The sequence below is a fragment of the Pholcus phalangioides genome, unplaced genomic scaffold, assembly GCF_987345545.1.
Source record: "Pholcus phalangioides strain wild (caught in Gottingen) unplaced genomic scaffold, Ppha-v1.0 ptg000003l_1, whole genome shotgun sequence".
Lineage (NCBI taxonomy): Eukaryota > Metazoa > Arthropoda > Arachnida > Araneae > Pholcidae > Pholcus > Pholcus phalangioides.
The window spans coordinates 54468108-54489744 of NW_028301596.1; the positions used below are offsets into that span (position 1 = coordinate 54468108).

At 38.6% G+C, this 21637-nt stretch overlaps 1 protein-coding gene across 2 annotated transcripts in view; it reads left to right on the plus strand.

Annotated features, from left to right (window-relative positions):
• Positions 1-9088: 9088 nt before the first annotated feature.
• The window catches only part of Naprt (nicotinate phosphoribosyltransferase), a 44169-nt gene continuing 31620 nt past the window's right edge, over positions 9089-21637 (plus strand). The window contains exons 1-5 of one of the 2 annotated variants that reach the window (XM_089250360.1): positions 9089-9328; positions 13403-13573; positions 15078-15288; positions 18047-18177; positions 18259-18374. In XM_089250360.1, the coding sequence (XP_089106486.1) occupies positions 9244-9328; positions 13403-13573; positions 15078-15288; positions 18047-18177; positions 18259-18374 (714 nt within the window). In that variant the 5' untranslated portion in view covers positions 9089-9243. The remainder of the gene's footprint in view (positions 9329-13402; positions 13574-15077; positions 15289-18046; positions 18178-18258; positions 18375-21637) is intronic. The other variant, XM_089250352.1, reaches the window with a different exon arrangement.

A 21637-nucleotide genomic window follows, 5' to 3' on the forward strand; every position in this document is an offset into this window, starting at 1 on the left:
ACGATTGGTGAGGTGTATACGAAGCAACGAACATGAAGCATTCCTTTATTTTGCATTAACATGCGAAACACACAACCCTTCGTGATGACGGTTAAAATCGAACTCTCGAGAATGTCTTCTCTCTCGATACAACTTAAATCTCACGTGTCTCGTGAATAAAAGTATTACTGTACATCCTTGTTAACAGCTTGCCTGTTACACGGTATTGTTTCAAAGTTGGGAAAAATTTTATTGTTGTGTTAAGTAGGGTTACCAGATTCGAAAACTTGTTATTGCGTGTTAACTACAGAGAGCAACAGGCCTACATCATTCATTACACTTCACTCATTATGAGTTGAGAAAAACTCATACTTCAAATAAAATGATTGTAGATGGCAGCACTACACATAATAAGCATTACACATGAAAAAAGTTCACGGAAAAAGTTCACGTACACACACATTCCAACATGTACCAATTCGTTAGAAGTTCCGCAGAGGAATATGGACGAGATGCGTGTCTGGTTTAGTAGTAGTAGATTCGAAAACTGAGGAAGGAGGACGCCTGCGCGAGCAGCTCTAACGGCATGACTTATTCCAATTTTCGCAATAGATGGCGCCACTATTCCAACCAACAAAACCGATCGCAACAATAATTTTTCCCAACCCCAAAAAAACCGCTAAAAAAGCAGTAGCAGAAAAAGTTCTGGGAATTTCTATTGAGAAAGCGTGTAGGAAAAAAAAACGCAAAAACACTCATATCAATGAAGAAATACGTATTTCAAAGTGGAGAAAAAAAATTTACCAAGGGAAAAAAGAAAAATAATTCCGGAAACCTGAAAAGAATGATAAAACGGCAAGTTTTCCGAAACGTAGGTGGACTCTTCGAATGACATCAAAAAGGCGGACATGTTCTCCTAAAAGAGGACAGTTGGTAACCCTATATGGAAGGTTTTATTTTTCGAAATAGCAGTGCTATCTATTGGGATAAGTGAGGTCACTAAAGGTGAGTAGGCAAACGTTCTCCTTTCTCAATCTTTGAATCACATAATCCTAGGTTACGGTTTTTTTTTCCGGAAAGCTTTGCTTTTCTACCAATAGATGACAGCACGAACTGGCGATGTCAGTATAAGATTAACTGACCATATTTTCGCGAAAAAAAACAGGAAATCGCTAGTCGCCGCGCTAAAAAATACCTGCTGGAAAATGAACAAAAATTGTCGATTATTGCTGAAATTTCAACATGAAAAATATGAGATAAATATATTCATATTTAAATTTATATAATTGTAGTTATGTATAGAATTTAATATAGTCATTTGAAGCTATATATTGTCCACGAGCAAAATACGAGATATTGCAAATTATCGCTGAAAATGATACTGAAAAAGACAATTACTGTCAATTACTGTAAAAAGAAATCTTCCCAAAAATCATCGATAACGGGAAATGAAGCACTATTTCAAATTGCAGTGGATTAAATTATCACAATATAATTTATAGGTAGGGAAAATAATTTCAACCACACACACACACATTGATTTCAATCTATTTATTTATAATCAAACCTCGATATAACGATGCACTCCTCGGACTAAGAAAAAATATCGCTGTGGAGGAATTTGTCGCTATATATAGAGAGTGTTGTTGTAGGGTGGCTTCACTGTTAAAATGTATTTTCTGTCCGTCTTTGTGTATGCTCTCTATACAAATCTACAATTCTAAACCGATCGGTACCAAATTTTGCATATATAAGTAGTATACCAAACAGGTCCCGACTTGAACGATTGGCTACTTTGAAAGTTCGCCACCGCTGGGCAAATGCCTGAAATGTTCAAAAAACTGCCTAACAAAAATGACTTACTGACTGTTTATTTTGGTTAACAGTGGTTCCCAAATGTGCTTCAGAAACTGGTCATTTTTATAAAATTGTCGGACCGGCTAAAATAGCGAAAATATACGGGAAATGTCCCGGGAAATGCAGGTCATATGGTCACCCCAGATACTGTACCAGGTTTGAATAATTACAATGGATCAGGATCGAAAAATACCGAAATAAATTTACTTTTCCATCAAATAAAATTGCCTAAAACAGAGGTCTTAACCTTTTTCCTAGTCGCGACCACTGTCTGTACCCATCAACAAAAGAAGAGCACCCTTACGGCAAGTTTGACATACGAATGCATGCCTAGAATGCAATTTGTACAAGTTGCTCAATTGGAAACTTGAACAAGTGCTCGCGAGCACGAAATCAGACACGAGCATCGAGCACTCTGGGTTCATCAGGGAGCACAGTGGTGCTCGTGAGCAACGGGTTGAAATGCCTGGCCTAAAAGATATGAAACGGGGGATATAGTTACATCCTACCGTTAAGTTTAAAAAAAAAAACTAAATTGAGAAGTAAACAGTGTTTCCCAAAGCAGCGATAGCCTTCTTGGTGGTGTGAGGGAGGAGGGGGGGGGCACGAGCCAAAACAAAGAAAGAATATGGGGCTCAACATAGGTAGGGCTGAAGGAGCTCCTGTAAGAACGAATTCCACCATCTTTTTTTTTTCTTCACACTATAGTTTACTTTGGATGGGTTCGAAGAAAAACCCTAACCGGGAAGGTGGGGGGCCTTGGAAGACCCCATAGGGTCTCCCATGCTCACACACTCTCCAGGTCACTCATTTGGCCATTCACATGCTTGCCCACTGTTTCGGTCACTCAAGTGCTTGAACATTGTTTTGGTTCCTTGCTCTCCCTTCCTAACTCACTCTTTTGGTCATTCCCGTGATCACACACTCTTTAGGTCATTCTCTGTCGGTCATTCCCGTGATCACACACTCTTTAGGTCATTCTCTGTCGGTCATTCCCATGATCACGTACTCTTTAGGTCGTTTTTTTTGTCATTCACATGCTAGCACATAGTTTGGTCGCCCGCATGCTTGCACACGCTGTAAGTCAGTCATCTTCATCCTAGAAGCACCAAAAGTGCTCAATGAGAGTGCTCCCGAGCACTTGATCACGCCGCAATTTAAACACCGTGTAAAAATTATATTCAAGGATTACTAATTATGTAGATTTCTGCCATAAGTATGTCTATGTTTCCGTGAGGGGTGCTCTTCGTTTGATGATGGGTATAGGAGGGACTTCAACCGGGAGGGAGAGTGGGGAGTAGGCAAGTCTGGTGCTCTGACGCTGTCCCAGAAGGGGTGCCGAATTTACCCTTAACTGCTTCTACATGCAATGGATGCCAAAGCATCTAGTTGCGGCCCTGGGTATAGGTAGTTCTCGTGACTCGAGAAATGTTGAAGACTCCTGCTCTAGGTCATTCACATGATTGCACACGCTCTAGGTCACTCTTTTGGTCAATCCCGTTCTCACACCTTCTCTAGGCCACTCTTTTGATCATTCACATGCATGCAAACTCCTCTAGGTCCTTCGTTTGGTCACTCAATGATCTAGTAGTCCGTTGTTCTCTGGGCAGAAGAGATTTCATTGTGAACAATACAAATTTGGCCGCCCTTCTCTTGTTCTACTATTTTCTTGGCCACTCATTCCTCAAATTTTCCGCCCCTCCGAACTTACAGCCCTGAGCCCACTAAGACCCCCCCCCCCATGTAAATACGCCATTGAACACATATTACAAAACATTTTATTAAAATACCTTTTTGGAAAATAACTCAGCCTACCCATGTTACCTAAGTGACATGGGTAGAGTAAACATTCAAACGTCATTTTCCCCGTTCTTTTTCTCCCAAGAACATGGGACATTCGTGCTTCTAGCATAGGGAAGAACGACGATAATTAAAATCGAAAATCACAGTAGACAGTCTCATAATCGCATGGGAGGGACCTATACGTTATGATGGCACTGTCCGGCTTTTTTTTTTTTTTTTTTTTTTTTTAACCGAGCACAACTCAGGTCTATCGCCATAGGCAATTTTCTACCTAGTGAGTTGTGCTGTACCCTGTAAGTGTGATTGTGTGTACCTAACAGTCTGAGTGCGTATCTAGTGTTGCGTATGATTTTTCAGTGCTGCCATCTATATCTCAGAAGTGAAGTGAGTGATGTGTCGTGACTGAATATTTGTACTGTTTGTAGGTCTGTTGCTCTCTGTGGCGAGACTTTTTAACGGTGAGATCGGCTCGCATTTGCGCCTCGAAGTTGGGAACCACAGAAAACCAACTTCAGCCGACCAACACCCGGATGCGAGTCCGTCACTATGACCACTCGACCACCACAGCGGCGAAAGCACTGCCCGGCTGCTGGATATTGGAACTATGTTATAGTATCAGGCCGCCCTCCCCCCCCCCCACAAGGGTGGGGCGGACCGGGCTGCATCCCTGTTTGGCCCGGGACGATTCCCATTTTTTTCACGTTATAACTTCATTATAGAGGGAGCCCCGCCAAAAGTCTCGGCCTAGAAGAGACCTTACGTCCCAATGGCGTGGTGGTAAGATGCTCGTCTACTACCGTGAAGGTTGTTGCCACGGTCCTAGGTTCGAACCCGAGGGGGGGTATAGATAAGATATTTCCCCTAACGAACTTGAGGCGACAGCGCCTTCATTTCCAACCCATCTCATCAATGGCAGTAAATTGCAATATAGCGCCAGAGTTGGTGTTTGGTGAAGTAGCCTAAAGGGACCTTTCTCCAGGATGTGGGTGTGTCATACATAAGATCCTATGGATTGGAGGCTTCCTAGGAAAGAAGCATTGAAAATATATATATTCTGAGAAGAGCGTTGGAGGTGCGGGGATACTTTCAGTAAGTTTCGGAAAACGTTTGGAAGATATATCTCCCTCTCTTTTTTTGCCAGTACATGCTACAAAAATGTCATTTTGATGAACAAAATAAAAATATTTTGCTTGAAAAAAAACTTCAACCTATTTGGTCACATACAGGCGCGGATCCAAAAGACTGTTAGTCAACCATCCCAAGAGCCTAAAAAATTGGCCCCGAGCAGGAAAAACTGTTCCGTACATACGGGAAAATAAAATACCGGACGATTCTACAAACCTACAGTTTAGAGCAGCGGTTCGGTTCTCAACTGTTGCTCCGCGGAGCCGTTGTACACCCTACAGGGGCTCCGCGGATGCTCGAGGAAAAAAAACAGTAAAATTTAAAAAAATAATTACAAAATTTTTAAATAGTAAAAATAAATCAGTAACTTTGATGAATAATTAAATAATTTCCCTACGGGGCTCCGCCATAGAATTCTTTTACTTAAAACGGCTCCGCGAGTTTTAAAAAGGTTGAGAACCGCTGGTTTAGAGGGTCTTCAACCTTTAAGACACGGCGGGCCAAATTGGAACTTCCTACGAAGCCCGCGGGCGACCAACTCGTGTAATTCAGTGGCATCTTAGTAGAAGAGGCCAATGGGACCCCGAGTTAGACAGGTACAAAAATAAGTGAAGACTTTTATTTATCCTGGAATTATTTATTTTATATTGATTGCCAATTTCGATTAGTTCTGAAATTATTTTGTTTCAAAAATTATGTCTTTCATTTATTCCATGATTATTTTTTCATTCATTACATAGGGTATCCTGCAAGTGCTAATGCGGCCTTTAATTCATCAATCGTTCATTGTGAAGGTATGATTTCAATTCAAAAAATGCTCAAAAGGCGTTCAAAAATTACCCTGCACCAGTTTTGAAAGTGAAAATACAGCGTGCAACAAAGTAAAAGAAAAGTCTTTCTACATGGTCCCCTCGTCCTTTAAATTCCAATCGGAAAGTTGTTGCCCTGTACCTCCTTAGCCCAACAAAAAAAAAAGTCCCATGTTTTTAACTGCAATATTCACAGAGACATTTTAAAGCAAAAGTCGGAGAAAAGTTCGGGAAATAACAGCAAAAAAACTAACGGTCAGCACATTCCTTTCTCTCGTTTATGCTGTCCTTTCATAACTTTTCTCCGATTTCTGAATTGAAATATCTCAGCGAATATTGCAGCTAAAAACATAGGATCTTTTTTGTTGGACTCACAAAAGACAGGGCAACAGCTTTCTAATCGGAAGTTAGAGGACAGGGGGACTGTATAAAAATTTGGATTTTTTTTTATTTTGTGACACACTGTGTTTTCCCTCTCAAAACTAGTACAGGGTAATTTTTGAACATCTTTTGAGCTTTGTTTTAAACCCCATCTACGACGGACGGTGGACGGGATAAAGGCCACATTAGCACTTACAAGACACCTTGTATAATTATTTCTTTCATAAATTCCGAAATTATTTCTTTCTTTAATTCTAGAATTAATTGTTTTTCAACGTTTTTAACCATTTTCTGAAAATGATCAGAGGCCACGACAAAAAGCTCCAAGGGCCAAATTTGGCCCACCCCTGCTGTATACGTAGTTAGTCACCATGGCCCCATCTTGGAGCAGGGCCCCCCCCCTACACATTTTTCACATGTAAAAACAAAACAATGATGGTAAAATTGTTACCAGGCCCCAGAGCTGTGGAACCCTACCAGCCCCAACCTTGTGGGAAGAAGGGGGACATATCACGCTTCCCGACAGTTGCACTTGTATGAAGAGATGGTATTTTTTTTGGCCTAAGGTATACTGATTCTCAATTGCACTTGTGTTGGCAACAGCTTATGAATTCTTCAACACACAAAAACTATACAGTAGTTTACTTTTTAGTAAACTACTGTATAATTAGATGGTACATTAAACTAATTAACTTTATTAATACAAATACAAATACAAATACAACGCCACAACAGGCAAATTGCCCAACGAGGTGGCTGACTTAAGAACATCATGGATCCCCGAGCCCTACCTACTACTGCTACACCCCCCCCCCGCGGAACCCCCCCCCCCAACGAATCGGTACATGCGGGAATGTGTGTGTACGTGTAGTGCAACCTGACGTAAAGTTTGTTTCTGTGTAATGCTTGTTATGTGTAGTGCTGTCATCTGCCCCCAGTTTTACAAACTATGAGTGAAGTGTTATGGTTGAATGATTTACCGTTGTAGGACTGTTGCTCTCTGTGGCGAGACTTTTTAACGGGGAGATCGGCTCGCATTTGCGCCTTGAAGTTGGGAACCACAGAAAACCAACTTCAGCCGACCACCACTGTGGGGTTCGAACCCGGATCCTCGCATCACGAGTCCGGCACTATAAATTCAAAAATGGACTAAGTTGATAACTTTTTTTCTTCTATTCTTTTGTGAATACATTAGTGACATGTTGAAAAAAAGCTAAAACTTTATCACAATGTTTTATATATTTATTTATTTATTTCGGAGTTGCATCCGCCCTTATCAGACGCGGGGCCCGGTGAGGAAAACAGTTTCGGGGCTTCTTCAGTCCGATTTTATATATTTTGTGGGGGAGGGAAATCGCGTCCACAAAGTTCATGCATTATCACAGAATATGCACAGGAATGCTGAAAAATATAAATGAAAGTTCAGAATTGATGAAAGGAAAACAATCCCAGAATTGATGGAAATTCAGAATTAATGAGAGAAAAAAAAACCCAGAATTAATGAGAGAGAAAAACCCAGAATTAATGAGAGAAAAAAACCCAGAATTAATGAGAGAGAAAAACCCAGAATTAATGAGAGAAAAAAAAACCAGAATTAATGAGAGAGAAAAACCCAGAATTAATGAGAGAGAAAAACCCAGAATTGATTAAAATGCAGAATTAATGAGTAAAAAAATCTCCCAAAATTAATGAAAGAGAAAAAAAAATCAAAGAAATATGAATACTGTATAATAGGAGGAAAATCTTAGAGTTGAGAGAGAAATCCGGAAATAATGAGTGAAAAAATTTCCCAGAATTCATGAAAACGCAGAATTGATCAAAAAGAAAAATTCTCAGAATTTCGAGAGAAAGAGAGATGAAAAATTTTTTCAGAATTAATGAAAGAGAGATGAAAATTTTTTTCAGAATTAATGAGAGAAAGAGATGAAAACTCTCTCTCTCAGAATTGAATGATTAATTAAATGAGTGAAAGGGAGATGAAATTTTTTTTCCGGACTTAATGATCAAGGGAGATAAAATTTAAATTTTTCCGAATTAATGAGAGAAATAATTCCAAAATCAAATCAGTCGTAGCTAAGCATCATCACCTAGAGATAGAAGGCCTCTGCAGTGTTTGCCATAAACGTCATTCAGACTGCCTAGCAAGTTTGCCAGATTTTGAAACACAGCATCCTATTACGTTTCTTCTTATTTTGGCGTAGATTCTTCCTGATTGACTCACAAATATCGCATAGTGATTGGATGTGGGGCATAGAAATCGCCAATTCTGAGCCCGATCATTTCTTTTCCTCGCAACGATGATACTGGCACGAGCTGGGAATTTTTTTTCCCTGAATATTCTGAGGGAAAATGGATTACTTACTTGACGTCACAAGCAGAGTGCGAAGGCCTTCTATCTCTAGGTGGTAATGAGCTAAGACACCTTGTTTTACTACAAAAAAAAATTTTTTTTTTTCACTTCTATTACTGTAAGTGCGGGACTTGGTGCGACCGCACCTGTTGCACACCAGTTACTGCGGTCCTGGGTTCATCAACGTCTAATATTGAAGTAGCCATAGGCCCCAGCGTATCGAATAAGTATGGGCCCTTCAGGCCGGGAATTATTATCCCCCCCCCCCCACCATTCCAGTACCTTCAGCAGAGCCCTCTTATAGATTTCGCAGTAAATTCAGTTTAGAAAAAACTTTGGTCGGGCCTCAGTGGCTGTAAGGCCCGAGGATTTGTGAGGGAGGGGGTGGTCACGCGTGCAACTCTTGATTTCATCACCCCCAGTGGATGACGGTTTTCTAAATCGAAACTGACATCATCTCCCGAAATTCCATTGTGTTTTTCAAAGACCTACTCAGTCTTCTAAAAAAAAAACCAAATGAAGGTGACCTCCAGGAGTTTGTTTCGAATGACTTTCTCTTGACCTCAAGATTAAATTACAACGCTGCCATTCGTCTGCACTTTTCGTAAACCATGCTTCAATCCAATCATCCAATCAAATGACCTTTAAGTGGGCAACTGATCAATGAATTGACTATCAGATCCGTCTTGATTGGTCAACATATCAATCCGCACGCGATAATATAGAAATACTTATCCGCGGAAAGTTTACGGAAAAAAACACAACTACTACTAAGAAAGACGGCAACGCGCAATCGCGGGCAAAATCAATCGGGAGGGCGGGGGGAGTGAGTGATCCCTCTCTGTCTCTCTCAATGTTTGTTTACATGGATTGTGTATTTTTCGACAGGTAAAGGAAGATCGGAATTGGATTGCTTTTTTTGTTTAAACGAGAGACGCCATGGATTCCTCGAGTGAAGGACAAAACAACAACAAGGCTCGGGTCTTGCCCAGTTTGAATTCCGTCGTGCAGCCTCTTCTTACCGGTAATGTATAATTATTTACACGTAAAAATAATTATTGTGACAAAATAATTATCTCCTCGTATTGTTTAAGACTAGGGCCGTATTAACGGGTTTGTGGGAGGGCCCCGGAGCCCTCAGGATGTTTTGAGGGAAAGTAGGTATGAAATCATCAATAACTCATGGGCCCTAGGTCAAACAAGAGCCCTGGGCCGCGTAATAAACTGTCCAAAGATAATGTTCCAAGTTGTACTGTCTTGAGCGAAATAGTCATAATCAGTATCAGACCGGTAAAAACACTAGTTTTAGTGTGCACAAAACTGTGAATTGGGGCACCTTCTCCCCCTTCAAACTAAATTTACATCATGGTCCATTGTCCATATGCTAGTCTTTTTGCTCTTAATTAGTTCCACAGAGACCCTTCATTGATGCTCTTAACATTGATCTGGTTCCTTCTACATGGGCAAGGCCCAGTACCACAACTGGATACGGAAATTTGTTTGGTTACCCAGGGCCCCCAAAGCAGAATATTTTGCAATGTTCTGCAACAAGCCCTCAGCTGACTGAAAATGTTCTGCAGTAGAAATTTGCATATACATAATAGTGTTTTTTTACACTTTTCTTAAAATTCTTCCAGATTGTTCTGCAACAGCACTGGTTGTTCTGCTATGTATCGGCATATTCTGCGTTGGGTCCCAGGGCAAAAATGTGCTTTTGGAAAGGAGGGTAATGTATCCCAGGGCCACTGACGGAGCTTAAGTACAAAAAAAAAGTTATTTCACCATTGTCAGGGTAACCATATTTTATCGAACAAAAATACAGGGATCATAAACAGTGCCGCAACTAGATGCCTTGTCAGCTGGGGAAACGGTTTAAGCTACGGTCTCATTTTTCGTAAAATGCGAAACAAGTAGTATCCACTTTCACAAAAATGCGTACAGGAGGTACGAAACGAATAGACATCCAACCATCTATTATTACATTAGCATTGTAGCACTTTGCTAAAGCTTTTTCCCCCATTTTCACGTTTTTGCAAAAGGAATTTTTTATCCAGCTTAAGCCCTGCGGGGAAAGCACACATTTGCCCCCCTCCCGTAATATAGGAGAGGTTAAAGTGTGAAATCTGTGGCCCTGATCATGTACATAGGATATCAACAATTTGTCAAAAATTAGCAGTATTTTTGAAAAATCGTGAATTATCAACTGTAAATAACCTTTGGCTATAAATAAAATACTACAGCAAAGATTCTTTGCATATGGGAGTCTCAATTAGGTAGTTCAAATCCACTGATATCCAGAGGTTCTCTATAGGGATCCGACCTGCACAAGTCCACTTATAGCCAGGAACTCTTGAAGTATATGGGTTCTCCCCCCATCCCAAACTTCTTTCGTAGAGGCTTCCAAGACAAACCATACAAATCTACTCACATCCAGAGACTCTTGAACTATTTGTCCCGACCCAAACTTGATTCATAGGGTCTTCCATGATGTGTAGTACAAGTCCACTTACAGCCAGGAACTCTTGAGTTATGGGTCCCAACTCAAACTTGATTCGCAAGTGCCTCCTTAGATGAGTTGTTCTAATGTACTTAGTGCACAATTACTATAAATGCACTTATTGTATGTCACTGGTATCACTAATTTTTACGAAAAAACAGTTCCATTTGTCGCAAAGCTTATCTTGTTGGTAGTTTTCGGTCGCAGCTGAAAAAGTTAAGAGGAACTGTTGACAGACCGATCTAATGTATATCAAAGCTGCCAAGAGTTTCTTGACCTTTCCGGGAGGCTCCTGAATTTCTACTTCATCTCCTAGACAAAAAATTCAAAAATGTCCTGAATTTCCTGTGTTTGTAAAAAATCCATACTTTTGAAGAAAACATATTCCCGATGAATTTAGACAGAAAAAAAGACTTGCTCTCATTTTTTTATCTTCAAAACAATGTCACAGGCATAAAGTAAACTGTTGCCAATGCATCAAATTGCAAAAAAAAAAAAATCATTTTGGGAGAGTGAAGCCAAAAATTCCCCAAATATATAGCCAGAGTCAATTCAGCTTTTTTCAACATCTGAAATTGGCAAGATGACTTGTATGTGTGTGTGTGTGTGTGTGTGTGTGTTGTTTCAAGCCTGATGGTAATTTTTTGTTGGAGTGGTTCGATTTGAGAGTAGTGGCAGGTGATTAATTTCTCCCCAGCGCGACCCAACCCGCAAGGGTAAAAGGCTTATATCCCGGAGGGACAGAGTCTGGGTTGTGTCTGGTCTGTCTGTGATTAATTTAGGCCATTGAAGATTATTAGCGACAGCCTGAACAATGTCACATTTTTGCAAGGGGAAAAAATCCCTACAATTTACTTTAGTTAATGGGAAATTCCCTATATTGTTTTTTTAAAAATCCCTCTCATTTAACTAATTTAGATCCACTCAAAAACTTACCTAATTCTCATTCTTCGAAGTTGGCAGCTATGGCATATGCAAAAATGGGATCCGGAAATTTCACCTCCAATACACTTGGGATGCTTTGCCTCGGAAATATCACACCTGACATTTCACCTGCCTTGACTGTGTGAGTGACCAGGTGATTGGGTGAGTGATCACATGAATGATGACCAGGTAAGTAACTGTGTGAATGGTCAATTGAATGACTGTATGAATGACTTGGTAGGTGACCATACCATATGAGTGTGTGAGCAGAAGTGACCAAGTGAGTTTGTACAAGTGGCCAAGTGAGTGATTATATGAGTGACTAAGTGCATGACCGTATGGTTGAGTGAGTGATTATATGAGTGACTAAGTGCATGACCGTATGGTTGAGTGAATGACCAAGTGAGTGATATAACTCACATAATATAGGATGAAGTGTTGGGTGTGAAATATCTGTCAGGTCAGTTCCTGATTCTGAGACATGGATGTGAGTCGATCACCCCATCGAAAAGTCTTTCCACAGAGAGCAAGAGACCTACAACAGTACAACTATTCAATCACAACACTATGCTCACAATTCTAAATATATAGATGGCAGCACTGAAAAAATCAGACACAACTCTAGACACATACTCAGACTGTTAAGTGCACACGTCTGGCACAACTCACTTAATAGTAAATTGCTCATTGGACCAGAGTTATGCTCTGTTTGAAAGAATGATAGGGAAATAATGAAAAAAATCACGAAAGTGAGCGCCAGCAAATGATTACACACTCAATTAAGTAGTCAGTGCTCACAGACCCGGGTTACTTCAAGTGGGACATTTGCTCAAAGCCCCAAAACTTATTTATTCAATATGGCCGGGATTACACTGTAAACGTTTGATAAAAGATCTTTTTCAAAACTTGAAAAACAAACCAACCAATTAGCCTGTTGGTTGCATTCGCTCGTAGGTAACAGATGATATAAGTTTTATAAAAAAAACTTTCATAGTGTAATCCCAGCCTAACTAAATATCTTTGGCCATGATTTCGGAGACTTCCCTCCCATCTCCATTTTGCCCAGCACCCTTTCATGTCAGTCATGTAGTAATCATTTTCAACATCCTTGTACTTCTTAAGATAACTATTTTGCTGATTGAGACAAAGAGAAGCAAAATTCATATACCTACAATTTTGAATTTCTATTTTCAGTTTATTTTTTGCCCCACTTACTCCATTTTACTCCCTCTCCACTCCCTTCCTTGTATATAATTACATTCTTTGTATATGCCCTAGACCCACCCCTGGACATTACTTATGGGTTTACCTAATATTTCAAATCAGAGTCAAGTGTATTCTGTTATAACCTGTTGATACATCATCTCGTTCCCCAAAGCATAATATTTTGCATCGTTCTGCAATGAGCCCTTGGCTGACTGGAAATGTTCCGCAATAAAAAGCACCATAATAGTAGTTTTTTTTTTACACTTTCTCTCTTAAAATTCTTCCAGATTTTTCTGCAATATCACTGACTGTGCTGTGGCGTACGTTGCAGATTTTGGCACATTCTGCTTTCGGATATCTTCCTAAAATTTAAATATATTCTTATTTTTTAGTAATCATTATCTGCGTGTGTGTGTGCGCGACCAAAAATCAAGGGAACTTTTCTGATGGTTTTGTTGTTTTTTTTTTCAGATCTTTATCAAATAACCATGGCCTATGCCTACTGGCGGAACGAGAAGTATTCCGAATATGCTATCTTCGATTTGTTCTTCAGAAGCAATCCCTTCGGTGGTGAATTCACTGTTTTTGCTGGGCTTCAGGAATGCCTGAAGTTCTTGGAAATTTTCCATTATACTGAAAGTGGTAAGCAACTTACGCAAGATCAACTTATACACTAATTGGCAAAAAAAACTCATCCAGAACATGTCAGTTTGTTTTGAAACTTGTCATGCCAATACAGAAACAAAAGTTATGCAGATGATTAGAGTTATGGATGAATAGCTTTGCCACCAGAGGGCATAGTAGTGTCTAATGTTATATATATACTCACCAAGGCTACTTTTCAGTCATTTCCCTGTTGTAAAGGATTCATTAAGGATTTGTCCTGCCTTTAAGACGCAAGCAAAGAAATTTTGTTCAAATACCTCCCTTAAGAAAAGGGCCCTGACCTATGAGAAGCTGGATGGTCCTGTTGTCATATTATGCAGCACCTAGGCCATTCTGGTCAGATGATGGCAGTATGAATGACTTTGCCACCAGAGGACATAGTAGTGTCTACTCTCTAATGTGGATTTTCCCTATAACGGTAGTCATTAAAACAGGATTCGACTGTATATAAGCTACTTCCTCTAAAAATACTTTAAGATTAACTTCAACAACCCCAAATAGACTGGACTGTTTCTTTGTCTGCTATCCAATGCTATATGACACCATCTATACAGATTCCCTTTCCATGAATGCTATTTCAAGGTGCCTAGCTGAAAATCATCTTGTCTTCCAAAGAATGTGTGAACATTGCCATTTACAGTGAAACATTGTCATCTCTGTTTTCAGTAGTGTCTTGCTCAGCGAAAACAAGTTGTATATTGGAATCAGGTGGTCTTCAGCAACAAATCTAGGATCAGTCTTGGCAGTGATGATGGCAGAATCCAGTCTTTTTTTGTGGAGCGACACACATCCCGCACAGTTGGTGCTATGGTCTGGAGAGCTGTAGCATATGATACCCATTCACCCTTAGTAGTGATCCATGGTACTATGACTGCAAAATGATATGCAAATGACTGGCACAACTGCAGCCGCATGTTGTGCCACTTTAGTTATAGCAGGGCTCCCCATAACCATTTTTCATCAAAGTAATGCTGCATACTGCAAAAATGTTTCCTGAGGATTGACACACTTGATTGGCCTGCATACTCACGTGATTTGCCCCTAATAGAAAATGTTTGGGTCTATCTTGGAAGGAAATTCTGTCAATTGGCAGAAGCGGAATCACAGAAACTGTGGATGGATGTGTAGCAAGACTATATGCACAACCTCTATGTATCAATGTCGACCCATATATAATCTTGTATTGATTCTCTAGAGGGCAGCCCAACAGGGATACTAGTTCTTTCATCAATTTGTTAATTTCTCAGGAATAAATTATTCTTTCAGTCTGAAATTATTCTAATCATTTGCATATTTCAACTTCACTATGTAGTCCACAACATTACATGCATACCATACAATTCCTTTTAACTACATGCTTCTTTTTTTTTTTGCGAATCACTGGATATAGGCCTATTAGCCACATCTAAGTTATTTGTTTGTTTCTACTAGTTCATTCAATTTGATTCCAATCTCTGATTCGCTTGCGTTAATTTTCCAGATATCGCATTCCTCAAACAAGTATTACCGGATAGTGTGGAACCAAAATTTTATGATTTTCTGTCGAAGTTGACTGCTAAGGACGTGAAGCTGTATGGCATACGAGAAGGAACGGTTGTGTTTCCACGAGTTCCTCTCTTGCGTGTCGAAGGACCTCTGCCAGTTATACAACTCTTGGAGACTACTCTTCTAACTCTCATCAATTATGCTAGGTAATTATGTTTTGGAACATTTCTCTGAATTTCAACTGAAATTGTTAATGTTTCTGTAAAAGTTTTAGCTTTTTATTGACTTCGTCCACTGGGTTTGATTTTTGTGCAGGGAAAGTTTTTTAAATAAGCTTTCTATATATATATTTTTTTAACGTATGTATACATTTAAATCTGTTTGAAATAATTTCTCTATGTAAAGTTATAAGGTAGGAATTTTCCCAATCTCATGGTTTTTCAGCAGCATCTTAAGCTATATAAGGCATCAATTTAGAATAAAGTTCCCATCGATAATTTGGCTGTGCACTAGTCTTGCCCTTCCAGCAATCGGACATTTTCAGAAATATTTTCTTTGAGCATAGAAGAGGAAAACGTGCTATTGCACGTCTGTGCACAGAAGTTTATATTGTTTTAATGGGTTTTTTCAATTAACTTCCAGTAATTTTACATTATCTGGTCTGATGTGTGTCGGATAAGTGAGAGTCTACTGTACTTTTATCAATGAAAATATCTCTTTGCAATCTCCCATCCCCTATACCAGTAAGTCTCAACCAAACCTGCAGCCCGGTTTCATTTATTTTTTGTGAGTCGAAGGTCCAGTCAAATACATGACCAACAAAAAATGAAACGGCTAATCACTCACTGCCCGATATGAATGATGCCCAGTACCGGGCCACAGCCCAGTGGTTGGGAAACATTGCCCTTACCAATCTCACAGTACCTAGGGTAGGGCTGGACAAATTGAAAAAATATATATACTTAGGAGCCAGCAAATTTTTTTTTAAGTGTCACGGGTACAGACACAGATCTGGGGAGAGTGGAACCCCTCTTGTCCCCTCCCCCAAAATTCTAATTTTCTGTATTACTCACAGGTGAAAAATTTTAGTCAGAGCACACATTTTTTTTTTTAGTCTCCCTGGCCACTGGGATTTGTCCAGCCCTGCCATACGGTGCAGTGAAAAATTACCTTCATCAAAATAATGAGAATAAATCGGTTGCTTATATTCCCACTGCATCAATTTATAACTGTTTTCCCCTGTGTTTCGATTACTATATATTTCACATTTGCACAAAAAATTATCATAATTTGTTTTGAGAACTTGCTTGTAATCTGAAAACGTTTGTAAGCCCTGTATGAACTGCACTCCACAATCATCTCCCTCATGCTCAAAGTGCTGGTTATTCATTTCAAGTTACTGTAATTTAATTATTTTATATTAAAGGCTTGAGTACTATTTGCGGAATGATATGAAAAAGCATTCTGGGTTTTCACTTTGGAATTCCCCTCTTGCATCAGCACACAACAAGGGGGCAGGCAATACAGTCTTTTGTAGGCTTCTGCTGTAAATTCTACTAATGTAGTCAGCGCTGTCTTAATGAGTGGAGCTCAAATCACATATAAGTGCCCAGATTGACAGGTTTTTATTAATACACAAATGCATACAATATATGTGTTCGAAGTTGGTCTTTCATTATAATAATAAAAGGATGCCGTCCTCCCCCAAAAAATGCTTGAGCTGCTTGCCACACTGAGAGAATGCATACCATCGACTTTTTAGTTATCACATGATGCTCAACGGACAAGACAAATAGGCAAAGCCTCATATAGATTAATGATTATCTAGGAGTTTTTAATGCATGTACTAATCATATTACTGTAAATATCTCATTTATAAATCTGAATGGAACCATAATCCAGAAACTTCTGCTGAGAACTTTTTTTTTTCAACCGAAAATTCAGACATTTCTTATTTACCCTAATTCCATTTTGGGTTTTTCTATTAGTCCATCACTTATTTTCTATCTTTTTGTACCACATTTCCCTGATGTATTGTTGGTGTCTACTGTGGTTTTTTGGGCCTTTGAGAAAGTAGAAACAATGATGACGCCTGCATGTCTCAATGAATGTGACTAATCGTAAATGTCAACTTTTGTCAAAAAAAACTTTATTTCTCCAGTTCGTATAGTTAACCTTTATGTTTTGAAAACTTGTCCAGCACTTTATTTTCTGTGATTACCTATGTGAATTTCCAAACATGCTGAAAAAGTCAAGTGATCTGGCAGATATAAGCTGCTAATGGCAACATAACACTAGACTAAGTACAGGTGAGAAAGTTGAACTTTTCAAAAGCTAGAATGTTGAGCACCATTACGATACCAGTACTTGTATGTTGTGTGAAGGATATATATATATATTGAATCAGAAAACTATTTCTTATACAATCTTCAGAAGCAAAAATACCTTTGTTTTTTTGGATTAGTGTAATGCCTATGTAAAATGTTTAAAGAATATAAATAAAAGGATCTGTTTTTCTAGCAATGATATCTAATTTAGAAATTACGGTTTAAAAATGAATTATCCATTATTGCATGCATATATATATTGCTTTACTAATTTCCTTTCAAAGGAAAACATAAATAAAAATGCTCAAAGAGGCACGTCGCAGCTTTAAATATGAAAACTGGATCCACATATTTTAGAAAATTCCATAATCTGCAATCACCTGGGTCCGGATTTGAGAGGTTCTGCATTTGAAAATTTGAAATTTTTTGCTCATCATGCTAGGCATCACTCATATGTTGAGTCAAAATTTGTTTAAAATTTTTTGCACATCTTGGGAATCACTCGTAATCTGAAGTTCCTTTGTAATTTGTTATGGAATCAAAAACTGAATAGCATTAGAGTATGTATCAATGATGCTGTTTTGATCACAAAATGTTTAACTGCTTGATTAACAAAAACTATCCTTTGGTATCCTAGTTTAGTTGCTACAAATGCGGCTAGATATCGCATAGCAGCAGGTCCAAATATACAGCTGGTAGAGTTTGGTCTTCGTAGAGCTCAAGGCCCAGATGGTGGCTTGTCTGCATCTAGGTACTCTTACATTGGAGGTGAGTAAAATACTTATACGTTTGGTTGTCAAGTTTTGCTTGTAGTTATCTTTGTTTGATTTTCCTTTACTGTTTTTTCAGGCTTTCATGCCACGAGCAACGTTCTGGCTGGGAAATTGTATGGCATTCCTCTTAGCGGAACCAATGCTCATGCATTCATAATGTCTTACAAGACAGTTGAGGACTGTAAAACTGCTGTAAGTTCTTATTTTATGATTTATTGTGGAACATGTATAGTGATAGCAACATAATACAGACTTCTGGATGAAAAAAAATCCAATAAGTTGTGTTTAATATGTTTTAGCTAAAACAGCAGGATTTGTACACTCCTTGAAAATTCTTAAAAAAATTCATTTTCACGTCTTTAAAAGACCTTAGAAAAAAAATTATAATCATCTTAAAGTGCTTAAAAAAATGTTCTTTCCCCCCCCCCCCCCCCCAATAGCAAATTTCACCTCTGGTACATTTAGCTCTTTTGTTTCTGGTACCATTTTGCCCCTAGTACGTTTCCTCCCCTGTGCATTTCGCCCCCGAACATAGCGCCCCAGATATTTTTCTTACCCTGAATGTAGGAGTGACAAGGTAAGTGACTGTGTGAGTGACCAAATGTGTGATCAAGTTAGTGTCAGACCATATGAGTGTTCATATGAGTGATCAAGTTGGTGACCAAATGAGTGGCAACACTCACTTGGTCTCTCATATGGTGACATACGGTCACCCACCCTCTCACTTTTTCACTCATATGGTCACTCACTTCTATTAGTCACACGTGTGATCATTCAGCCACTCATACAGTCACTTGGTAATTCACTCACTTCGTCACTCACACGGGCAGGGCAAGGGAAATGTACCAAGAACGAAATGCACCAGTGGCAAAACATTGGGGGCGAAATGTTGGAGGCAAAATTTTCATAAACCATTGCACACCATGCAAATCTGGTAGCGAAACACTGTACTTTAGATATTGCTTCAAAATATTTGAAACTATTGAATTAATGAAGGTCAGTTGTATGTCAGCCACCTCGTTGGGCAATTTGCCTGTTGTGGCATTGTATTTGTATAATTTGTATGATTATGTGCTTACCAATTTTTTTTTATTGAGTATAAATTTCAATACTGTTTCAAACATTAAATAATTTCTGCTTAGATATCATTTGCATTCTAAATTATGATCACTTTTTCAAAAGCAAAACCTTTCAAACTTGACATTGTCTGTAAGTTAAAATAAGAACTATAACTGTTTTTTAAAAATTGTTTTCAGTGAAGCCTCAATATAACAATATCCTGCAGATCAAGAAAAAATATAGTTGTAGGGGGGTTATCATTGTAGCAAGAGGCAACTTTATCATCATGTGCCATCAAATTTATGCTGCTATTGGCATCTTTTTTAAATTAGCATTTTTAGTACTACCAGAAAATGTACTTTTGCGTATTTATTTGCTGCCTAAACTCTTAATTAACTAGTTGATGAACAAAATTCAGATGTATTGTCCCTGTAAAGAGGTTTATTGCAATACACTCTGGTACATCACAGAAAAAATAGCGATACTGAAAACTTCAACACTTTCAGTAATCATTGAATAGAATGCTTGGTCTCATTTTCAAGAAGGTCTCTTCGCGTTCTCCTAAAGTCATTCTTCCACTTTTTCGAGACTTAGTTCATCCTGGACTGGAGTATGCTGTAAGGTTTTGGAGACCATACCTGCAGAGGGACATAGACTTGGTTGAAGGGGTGCAGAGAAGAGCTACACATGTCCTTATTGGAACACAGGGCTTGAGTTATGAAGAGAGACTTCATTTTTTGAATATGTTTACATTGGATGAACGCAGATGTCGAGGAGATATGATCAAAGTGTTCAAAATTTTCAATGAGATGGATAGAATGGACCATGAACTTATGGTACACCGCCAATCGACTGCTTTTACAAGGGGACACCAGTATTAATTGGTAAGGGACAATGCAAGGTTATGGTGTCTCAGGGAATTTTTCTCTAATAGGTTGTCAATAAATGGAATAGCTTACCCCTGGAGGTAATAAATTGTAACACAATTGACATGTTTAAAAAAGAAGTATAATAAACTTGTTGGGGTAAATCGAGAAGCTATTCATACTTAGAATAAGACAACCATAAGTATTCTTTATGGGCATTGTATAATATTTTATCATGTGTATATATTGTTTATAATGTTTCTAATTACATTTTTAATTGGGTTGCTTTATTTTTGAAATATATGACATCCATATTTGCTATGGTGTGTATTTGTATTTGGTACCAAATACAACACCACAACAAGCAAAATGCCCAACGAGATGGCTGAGAAAAAGATGCCCATAGCAAATATGGATGTCATATATTTCAAAAATAAAGCAACCCAATTAAAAATGTAATATCAGTACCAAATACTGATATTGTTAGATGTCCTTGGTAGAACTAAAATATATGACGTGTTTAAATAAAATTGAAGAATATTTCAAACGAAATTAGAAAAAATGTAGCTCTTTCAAAATCTCTTAAAAAAATATTCTTACTGAGGGGTTTATCGTAGTAAAGGATATTGTATCAAGAGGAATTTAACAGACTATAAGCAATTCCAAACAAGTGGTAATTCCCAATGTGGGACAATTTGAGTTTTTCTATGAATGCTTGGAACCCCTTCCAAGCTCCATTTTTTTTTTTCTTTCAGTTCAAATTTTCAATTTTTAAACAATTTCTCGATAGTTTCATTCCTTTATTTTTCTCTTTCAGTGGAAGGGGTTTGCCTAAGGATTCTTAATGTTTTGAGTGTTCCATGGTAAATTAGTACCAGTAAGATAAAGTTCATGCCCCCCCCCCCCCCATACCAATAAAATGAAGAAATACGAAACATGAAGGCTCTGAAACTCAACTTTAAAGAATGATATTCTGTGTACAGCAACATAAAACCAGTGAGTTAATTATTTTCTTGTCCAAGCTCACAGATCCCTTAAAGTCTCTCAGGGGAGAACCCCTGATTAACAACCACTGCTTTTGTCCGTGTGAAAGTAGACAGAAGGGGGGGGGGCAAAGACAATGGGGGGTTTTAAATTTTAAGGAGGAAAAGCAAAAAATAATGGTGTTTACATTTGAAAAAAACAACAACTTTGTTATGGAACTATGAAGTTTCATTGCACTAGGGGGTACCCCCTGACAAAAGTACTGGGGGGGGGGGGGGCATCCAGATTTCAGAGATGCTTTAGTAGGGCATGGCGTAAAAATCATTGGGAACCACTGGCTTAAAGCATTTGAAAGAAGTTTTTTCCTTGCTTACTACAAAATTTTTAAATGTGCACCTTTAGTGATGTTGACGATGCTAATCCTATATAGCATTTCCTGCCATGTTCTTTGTCGCATGGATGTTAAAAATGGCTTAAATCATTTGGAAGAAAATATTTTATAGGGGTTTTTTCTTCTATTCTTTGTAATATTTTCCCTTTCAAAAT